General features: G+C 39.1%; 1 protein-coding gene across 1 annotated transcript; it reads left to right on the top strand.

The window, feature by feature from the left end:
* Window positions 1-11: 11 nt before the first annotated feature.
* On the top strand, window positions 12-10,278 carry hspbap1 (hspb associated protein 1). The gene is made up of 8 exons (XM_008328337.3): window positions 12-141; window positions 1,478-1,699; window positions 2,692-2,876; window positions 3,773-3,909; window positions 6,498-6,669; window positions 7,622-7,705; window positions 8,068-8,178; window positions 9,013-10,278. Exons 2-8 carry the CDS (start codon window positions 1,504-1,506, stop codon window positions 9,580-9,582), a joined length of 1,455 nt encoding a protein of 484 aa, XP_008326559.1. The 5' UTR covers window positions 12-141; window positions 1,478-1,503; the 3' UTR covers window positions 9,583-10,278.
* Window positions 10,279-10,307: the final 29 nt, after the last annotated feature.

The raw sequence follows: 10,307 nt of genomic DNA on the forward strand, positions 1-10,307 counted from the left end.
GCTAATAACACCTTCAATCGGGCCGGGGAAGCTATCACATAACCAAAATGGCGTAGTTTCACAACGTTGTAACCGAAGGCCAACAGTGTCAGGTGACATTTGTTTACTTCCGCCAGAATCTTCATACACGTGTAGTAAAAGGTGAGTGCGCTCTGTGTATTTTCGGGGCCTTTCGGAGGCTGGCACAGTTACAGGAACCCTGTCATTGATCGGTGTTTCTTAAGACCGGGCTAAATACAAACAGTATCATTATGTGCGGAAATGAGTTAGCTGATCAAATGTAGAATGTGTGATAAACCGAGACGGTGATGATGATCCTGTCACAGACATTCTTTAGCCTCTGTTGACCAACCTCAAAGATGTAAGGATTTAAGTCTCGAGTAGAAGTCAATAATCATGCTTTAAAGTACACGTACATTACATATGCTTCGAATCCTTCTGTTTTTACTTTTCCAACAGAAACAAATATCACGTATAATTTTGGATGCTTTTGATTTTCTCATTACCCAAATCGAAATATAAACTAGTCGAAATAAAATCTACTTCCACATAGCCTAATAGAATGGTCAAATAGTGTGCTAAAATTATCATTATGTGAGGTTTGAGCCAAACTAGGCAAAACTACCAATTAAATGGCAATAGACATGGTGGTAGTTTGTGCATCATAAGTCCTTTTTGACATTTTCTATGCAGCCTTTTCCTATATATATATATATATATATATATATATATATATATATATATGTCATATCCCTCAAACAATCATCTGACACCTTTTATATAATGTGCTTTAATACAAGCAGTACTTCTTTTAGTGCCATAAATTTGATCAATTCTTTTCTGTGCTCTGCTATCTGCCAACATTGCATCACCCCATTAGATAAATTACATTTGGAAAAATACCATCATTCTTATGAGATAGATGCACATGGATAATGTAATAAGATGGCTTTTGTCAGATATTATATATGTATGCTTTTAGTCTGGCAACCCAAGGGGGTCAAGTGTAAAATTACATCACACCACTGAGGTGACAGAATGTATTTTTTCACATGTGAATTATGAGCACAGAAGGAACAAGGAAAAGCGCTCAGAGATTTCCACCTCATCACAAATATCCAACTCAGTCTGCAGAATGCTAGTACAGATCGAGATATGGATTTCATCACCAGAGCATTACTGTCTCTTGGCCAGAGATTTTTAGGAGGCCTAGATAAGTCTAAATAATACAGTGTCTTAAAAAAATCTAATTCTGGATCTGAATCTACATCCCAAAATAAAACATAATTGTGATTCCATGTCATTTATTCACATTTCCTTCAGGGTTCTTTCCTATGTTTTTATTGTTTTTGTACAAATTGACACTGATTGAAATCAGTCCTTACCTCCCTGTGCAAACAATAATTATAGAGTAAAATCACAACTCTAATCTGCTGTTTGTTTATTAGCTACATTAACAGCATCCACCATGTTTCAGCTCAGCACCCATATGAGCATCAGACCATGGACGCCCACACTGCAATTAAACCCTTCAGCAAAGAAGAGACTCAGAGGATTCTGACTCATTTGCAGCAGCCGGCAGTCTTTGTGAACATGACGTGTGACTGGCCTGCTCTCCACTGGACTGCGCAGCAGTTGTCTGTCTGCCTCGGTGACAAACTTGTACGATTCAGACTGGGGACAAGGGAGAACATGAACAGTAAGAACGAAAGGTCGATCTTGACAGATCTGAGTCAAATAAAGTTCCTGTACAGTCATGTAATTACATGGTAAAAACTAATTTGGTGATATATTTTGGCTGTATAGGAATGAGATATATTCAAATTTACCTGATTATGATGTTCTTACATTATAGTCAATGAAGAAAACAAAATCACTATCTGTGTTGTTTTCACTGATGCAATAATTATTAAAAATTCCATTTGATAAAAAGTACTAATATGTAAGTGTGAATTTTCTGTCATGACTTCAGTTTAATACCAATTAGCCATTTGAGTTTTAAGAAAATAAAAACTAAATTAGTGATTTATTTCTTGTTATTATCCTACCATTAAGTGTTTTCCGGCTTCTGTGGCCAAACAGACTGTTGATTTTCTGCACCGTCGCATCAGTGAAAATATGAACATATTTTCTGTGTCGTTGGTTCTGTTAAAAACTCATACAGCAGTTACCAACCTTCACACAATTTTCACAGATCTCATAATTGCCTGCAGTCGTGTGTATAGTTTTTTTGTCAAACAAGTGATAATTTACAGATTATATTGTTGTTAGCGTAGCCTGATGGTGCATCTGAAGGCTGTCACGTTTTATTTTTTTAAGACAGCCAATGTTCTTGCCTCCAGCAGCTGGCATGTCTTAAACCTCCATGTGGCTCTGGAGCAGCTACAATAATGACTCCTCCTGTGATGAATAACAGAGACTTTGTCCTCTGATAGAAGCTGGCTAATTACATTTCTAAATCTTATGCTCAGGTGCGGCCGACAGGCTCCAGACACCGGGGCATTGCTCACCGTCAACACCATCAGTCAAATATGAACATATTTTGTTAATTACTCTACCAGTGATTAATTTTTCTCCTAGAACTGTTATAAAAGGTTGACGGATTGTGGTGTTATATCCCCTCTATGGTGTACATCTGGTCTTATGAGAATCAGTTGAAAGGTTTTAATTAACTTTCTTTCTTTCTCTTAGCACCTCTATTTGAAACCCAGTGTCCTTATGTTGAAGCCACGCTGATGCAGTTTCTCAGCTGGACTAGTGGTCAGACTGGAGCCAAAGTTGGACCTCTCTCTGAATTCTCCTACTCTGAGTACTGGGCCTATGCTGACTACAAGTACATAGCTGTGCTGTGTCAAGATCAGCCTTCTATGTTCAAGGTAACCACGCTCTCTACCAATGGTTCTGCGTTCAAGTCCTAGTGAAACCATAAAATGAATCCTCCTCATGCAAATCCCTTTGGATAAAAACGTCAGCTAAATGCATCCTTTATCTTTTGAATAAGTTACTCAAAATATCTATAATTAAAGTTTATGACACAAAATGTGTGTGTGTGTGAGTCAGCAATAAACACACATAAAATGTTGCAATAAATATATAATTACCACCTTAACTGGATTTGCAACAGCTTGATGACATGAGTACAAAAATAGTAGCACATTTTTCTCATCAATTATTTATTTAATATATAAATTCTTCAATCTTTTGACATTTTCAATTAAGACGTTAAGTTCTGCCTCCTCCCCCGCTGTAATGACTTAATTTTAGCTGCTATTCTTGTCCTGCAGAGTAGGTAAAGACATAAAAGTGTCATCCTTTCCTCCAGCCACTCACACACATCCAATTCATTTTTATCACTCTAATAAATTTTGCATCCCACACCCACATCCAATTATTACCTGCTGACATTCATGCTTTTGAGACAAGCAGACATTGGGCTTCTTACAGGATAAATGGTTTCTGGGAAGAAAAGACGCTGCCCTGCAGCCCTGATTGACCAGACTGTCATTTACAGCTGTCTGCATACATGGTAATGACTTCATTATGCCGAAGGCTAGTGGGATTGCCTCACCTTTGTGGTCCGACGCACAATCTGACAAGACTGACAGGCCATTTTTCCCTCAAAAGGTGAAAAATATTATATATTGTTAGAGTTTGTTTTCTAACCCAGGGCGTCCATTGGTTATCTCTATTGGGGCCTGCCACAGCGGCAGATGAAATGAGGGTGGAATGTGTTATAGTTCACAATGCAGACAAATCTACACCTGTTTTGCAGGATGTGAAATGGTCGGACTTTGGTTTCGAGGGACGTGATGGAAGAAATAGCACCGTCTGGATCGGTACAGAAGGAGCCAACACACCCTGTCACCAAGACTCTTATGGCTGCAACCTGGTGCTGCAGGTTCAAGGAAGGTGAGCAGTAGTCACTGCATGTGTTAACCACCTTTTACCTAATAAAATAGACAGTATTAGTTAAACGAGAATGTGCTACTGAGGCACCACCTAAATCAGTCTCAGTCCTAATTTGGAAACAATACTGTCTCTTGGAACAGACTCATCAGCTGGTAATATATCACAGCTAATGTAGGCCTACATTTACAGCATGTGGCGCTCGTGTACATAAAAAAGGTTTAAATACACTGTTCAATTTCTGTGATCACAGACATGTATTCATTTATATTATAGCGTTTAATCCTTTTTTTGGGTTGAGGGGGGCAGGTGGAGTCAACACCAGCAGTCGTCAGGAGAGGGCGCAGTTCACCTTTGACAGTTAACCAGCCCATCACAAAGATGCAAATGAACATTGACACTCACTTTGCATATTTCTGTCGTTAGTTTGTGCATACATTCAAACACATGCAGAAAGACTGGGAATAGCAGTAAAGTAAATCCTGTGTGTTCTGTTTATAAATACTTGCAGTAAAAATATAAATACTATATTACTACTAAAATATATAAATACTCTCATAGTTATAAAATGAAAATACTAAGACCGAGAGTTTGGAGTCTCCATTTTGTCAAAGTGGGAGAAAAGGAAACAAAACAAACAACAAACAAAAAATTTAAATAAGTAAAATAAATATTAAAAAGTTTGCCTAAAATAGAACAATGAAAAAGTTTCTCTAGTTCTGCTCATTGGCCAAAGAATATTATTAAACAACATTATTCCATAAAATATTTTTCACAGATGACAAAAAGTTTCTAATTTTCTACCATGATGTCATAAAATATACATAAGGGTTCAGACTTTGAGTAATTTGTTAAAAGCCCAAAGAAATGTGCCGACTTCCCCCTCATTTGCAACTGTGGTAATAAACAAAGATGGCTGCCAAAAGCTCTGAAATGTAGTTACCTCCCTTCACACAAAGCTACACCGGTGACACATTTATAGATGATAAATGTCACTTCATGACACATAAAACGGCCACACATATTTGTGAATGTGACAGGTTTTAATGCAGGTTGTAATTACACCTCTGGCTGCAGTCAACGTTGGACAAAAGTGAGATTCAACTTTAAATATGCAGCCGTTTTGATGCAATCGATCGCACTTAAAACAAAAGCATCAGTCATTTCCCTGCCTCACTGATTAGTCGATATGCCTCCAAGTCACAACAAATGTTTTAATTAAGAGGAGCGCACAATGAGAAGTGAGGTACGACAAGCAGCCAGGCCAGCCATGAGAATTAGAATATGCTGAAAATGATCAATGCTTTGTTTGGTGGATCAAAAACAGATTTTCTTCTGTCTGCATGTAAACTAGGATTTCAGTTGTGAAGTGCTGTCAGGTCATGGATCATGCATTGACTTTTAGTTGAGTTGAGGCGAAATGTAATAAAAAGTGTTATGCACAGAGGAGTTGTGCCTGAGCAGTGAGAAGGTTCAGAAGAAGTGGATCATTATATCAGTGGTGGTTTTCTGCTTGTTAACCAATGTAACACTTCTGAAATAGCACAGATCCAGTCAGTCGAACTGCTGCTGACACAGCGTGATCTGTCAACGCCACTGAAAAAGAGAACAGGGTTTTTTTATATATATACAGCTAAGCACTAAACTGAAGGATTTAGCCATTTGAGGCTGTCTTAGAGTTTTCTTTTTGTAGCTATGTTTAAGCTAGTCTGTTCCTTCTTTAGCATGAGTAGCTTTTAGCTTAGGTTCTACTTTATTTTTTGTGTCTTTTAGTGGTCTTTTGAGTGACATTTTAGGTTAGTTATTGAATTGGCTTAAGTTAGCGATGTCTAAACAATGATCGTGTTGATGTATTCTGGGTGTCTTATCGTTTGTAGTAGTTTAACAAGTTTTTTTTTAATTTTGTATAAACCAAAAGGTTGAATAGTGATTTCTAAATGTCTGATAATAAAGCACAACTACACGTGGGATATGATTGTGATATTTGCATATATTTTCAATGGAAGTTTGCTCAAATTACTCACTAATTTCTAACAGTATAGTATATAACATAGCAGTGCACAGAAATACAAAGTACTACTAAGTATTTTTTGTGTGTTTTTAATAAGTACTTAAGTCTGTCTCAGTCAGTCCTTCTTCCAGAGGAGCAACAGTTTTGTATTACTCCTTGTTTTGTATTGATCCTGAATTAATTTCCATTCCGCTCAAACAGGTGGAGGCCTCTGCTCTACTGATGGTTCAAAACACAACAGGGCATTGATTCCACAACATATTTGTGAAAATAGTGAGGCTACTGAACGAGAACAATTTTGTTTTTATTTTAGTTTGGGAACAGGGGTGATTGAATTCTTCACTCCAACTTTTAATTTTACATTTTGTGGCAGTTGTGTTCTGTACCGACTGTTAAGTCTGTCGCTGCAGAAAATGCTTTAATGATTTACTTTTTAATGTGTTCTGTCAAAGTGAATTTAAAGTGTGATTCACAGTTCTGGAGAGCTGCAGTTTTGGCTGACAGCAAACCATTCAACATAATATTTACAGCGTATGAAGTTATTCACTGACACCACTGTGAATCACTTCCTTTTGCCTAGGAAACGTTGGCACCTCTTCCCTCCAGATGACACCTCCAACATCTACCCAACCAGAATCCCTTATGAGGAATCCAGTGTCTTCAGCCAGGTGGACGTTCTCCATCCAGATCTGAAGAGGTTCCCAGACTTTCAAAAGGCCAGACGGCACGTCGTCACTCTGCAGCCAGGCCAGGTCAGAAAAACCCTGGTCAGATCATTTAGATGTGTTGAATTCCAATGGGTGAAATTAATTTCTCCTTAAATGTCAAAATTTTCTGCTGCAGCAAAAAAAAAATCCATATTTTAACTGCTACTTCTCATGTATTGAGAAACCATCCAGAACAATTTACTGCAGTTTGAGGTTATGCAAAACCGTAAATCTGCACTTACATACTGCTTAAGGCACAGAAGCAATAACCATAAAGAATGACTTTATTAGTCCTTAAGCTCTTAACATGTGAAAATGGACTCAACCACAAGATTTATTTGTCCCCACATCCACCACAGAAGCACGAAACAGGAGGCAAATTTAAGTCTAACCTCTTTGTTTATATTGTTCCACCTTCAGAACACACGAGGTTCCATTTCAAAGTGAAGGTTAAGCTAATTTGAAGACTGCGTCATGGCTGAAGGAGAGTATTTATAGGGTCAAGTGCAGGTCACTGGATCGGCTGAGGCTCTGTTAGCTGTTCTGTTAGGAACTCAGTGACTTTGCTCCATCTGGCAAAGAAACACTAAGAGTTCTGTGATATGAATTTGGAGATAAAATTATTTCTCTGGCTAGAAATGCAATTTTCTGCACATACATATTTTTTGATGCTTTACTGAAATGCAATTACAATGTACAATTTTATAATTTATTTATATTTATACAGTATGTCTGCATGTATTTGTGAGGACACAGCACAGAACAATTCACGTTTGGGATGAATGAAGGTTTCAGACCATTCAGTCGATCAATGCTCTCTTACTCATGTAAAAGAGTATCTTTATGAATGACGGAAACGTTTGCGTCTACGTGGAAAGCGATATGCTGCCATCTAGCGGATGCTCTTATAATTATCTCTACTCTAGTCAGTGGGGCCGGAAAAGAAGGGCGTGGATGAAGTCTCTGTAATCCTCTCAGTTGTTCCTCATCTCCACAGGTGCTTTATGTTCCCAGACACTGGTGGCACTACGTGGAATCCGTGGATCCCATCACTGTCAGCATCAACTCCTGGATTGAGATGGTAAACAGTGTTTCTTTAAAAAAAAAAAACGGCTTTAACTTTGTTTTATTTTGTTTTTTTAATTTTGCACTAAATTTCACCTCAGATGAAGGTCTTGCTCCTCTTTGAGTTATGAACAGGCCTTGCTGTGAAAGATTTCCTGTCATTATGATGAGTGTGTTTAAACAACATGAGCGTGTGCACTGCATGCAAGAAAAACAAGTTCTCCTGCAGCCGGGAAGAGGTTTATTTTAGCAGTGAAAGTCTCCTCAGCTCCTCTGTAGGGTCACAAACACAACAAAAATGTTTGTGCTCACTGTGTAATTACGTGGATGTGTCGAGCCTGTTGTCACTCAGCCTCTGTTCTCTTCCTCTGTTCACAGGATGTGGATGATGTGGCGAGAGTCAGTGAAGCAGTGACCAAGGCCGTGGTCTGTGCTGTGAAAAACTGTCAGAGTGATGACAACAGGGACGACTGGTTGAATCCCACAGAGGTTGGGAATAAATACTGTCATGTTAATTAATCCCTCAGCTCTGTAACTCGTCTACTAATGATTGACTGTGGAGGTGCAGAACAACAAGAAGTGTAGAGCAGACGTGGGCAAACTTTGACCCACGGGCCACAACGGGTTTTAAAATTTGACACGGCGGCCGGATCAGGAGCAGTTAGATGGAGTGTTTGTGTGAAGTAAGATGACATGTAAAAGTCATGCATAAAGGATAAAATGCTAAAATGCTTTTAGCCTTTTCTACGCTATCTATAATGCGGGCATCGAGGGGAAAGTCAGAAGTATAATGATAATAGAAATTAATAGTATAATGGAGAGGTTTGGCGAGCCGGATTAAAATGCCAACTGGCCATAGTTTGCCCAGGTCTGGTGTAGAGTCTCTGGTTTAGTAGGTTAAATGTTTTTGTAATGGTAAATTATTAAATATATCAACTGCACTTTAATCAATGTTTGATTTGAACAAAGACAGAAATATTTCTATTAGCATGTCCAAATTCTTGTACTGGTCCTTTATCAAACACCATCTAACTTACAGCTTTGTTTTGTGTTTGTTTTTTTGGTAACAATTATTTACATTTTTTCCTGTCCTGTAAATATTTTGTTTAAAACATAAACATATTGTTAATTTAAACAAAAATTGCAGAAAAATATCTGCATGTTAGCCAAGTGGAAAACTGGCCCAGATGGGCTCATAATTTCTTAAAAAATAAATAGCTAACCTAAATATTGTTCAACTTTTCTCAGAAAAAGTGAAAAGTTATCCAAAACTAAATGTAAAAGAGCTAAAGTGCTCACACAGTGTGTGTTCTGTTCCTGCAGGAAGGAGTGACATCCCATAATGAGAACATGCAGTACTTGAACCTGGCCATTAGAGCTTGTGCACAGAAACAGATGCAGCTCTGCCCCAGTAAAGTGACACCGGACCCCCGAGACCACCGGGCTGCTAAACGTGACTACAGCGGAGACACAAGGAAAAGGAGAGACTCTGTGAGAGACAGTGCAGCCTTCAGCCTTCCCTTTGGACCACATCTCATATCTGTGTGCAGTCAGCAAGAAAGTGCAACAGCCACCAGGCAGATGAGCCCAGAAGGTGCAGAGGGCAGGTCTCCGGGGCAACGCACAACACAGAGAAGTGAGTCTTCATCCACTGTGAGTAGACTGCAGTGCGGACAACATGAGTGTTGGTGTGGTTTAGGTCGGTGTGGAGCCTGCTGTCTACCAGAGAGGATGTCAGAGGAGTCCTCAGAGGACACAGAGGAGCCCAGAGGTTTAGTAATAACCACTAATGACCTGCTGGACTGCCTGCTTCATCCTGACATCATCACACGTGTGACTGAGCTTCTACTGACCAGACACACAGGAGACCACAGAGACACTGCAGCATCCTAGCATCTGTATTCACCTCACATCACACACATTAATGGCGATATGTCTTTGTGAAACAATTTATTCTTTTACCAATAGAATGAGTCAAAGGTTTGAGTGTTTCAGTATAAGTATACATAAGTATGCAAGAGAAACTTGCATACGTATGTATACAGTTTAAAAGATGTATTATTATAAATAACATTGTAAATTTACAGGAACAGTTTTTTCCCTGCAGAACTCTGTCCTACAGGCTGACTCACTCAGTTTGGGGACAGGAGGAAGCTGGAGATGAACGCATCGTCTCATCTGACTTTTCTTTCTCCTCTCGTTCATCAATTTCCTCTTGAGATACGACCCGGATGCTGGGGGGGGGTCAAAACTAAAGCAAATTATAATGTGATGAGTGACATCATAGAGGAGGCTGAAATGTTCCCTCGTGTTGTTGACTTACACAGACTAATCCTGTTTGGCTCCTGCACAGGAAGAAAGATGAGTAGCTACAATCGTATTAGTATGCTGATAGGTTCAATAATGCGATTGGACATTCATGGGATTTGAAGGTTTGTTTTCTGAATAATGTTTCTTCGTTATTTGGTGTCAACTGTTGTTGCTGAACAACAGCCGAAGGGTAACGAGCTGTGAGTGAAACCAGTCTGTCGGCCTGCTGTCGCTGCTCACCCATCTCAGGAGAAGGAGTCTTTGTCTGCACAGGCCGTTAGTAAAATCATCTCTGCACTCAGGCCGCC

Source organism: Cynoglossus semilaevis, chromosome 16, assembly GCF_000523025.1.
Source record: "Cynoglossus semilaevis isolate Cse_v1.0 chromosome 16, Cse_v1.0, whole genome shotgun sequence".
Lineage (NCBI taxonomy): Eukaryota > Metazoa > Chordata > Actinopteri > Pleuronectiformes > Cynoglossidae > Cynoglossus > Cynoglossus semilaevis.

Bases quoted from the DNA above. Each gene is read 5' to 3' on its own strand.
- hspbap1 (XM_008328337.3), top strand. From the start codon at position 1,504: ATGGACGCCCACACTGCAATTAAACCCTTCAGCAAAGAAGAGACTCAG. The intron at 3,910-6,497 runs GTGAGCAGTAGT...CCTTTTGCCTAG, and splicing joins GTGCTGCAGGTTCAAGGAAG to GAAACGTTGGCACCTCTTCC. The intron at 7,706-8,067 runs GTAAACAGTGTT...CTCTGTTCACAG, and splicing joins TCAACTCCTGGATTGAGATG to GATGTGGATGATGTGGCGAG.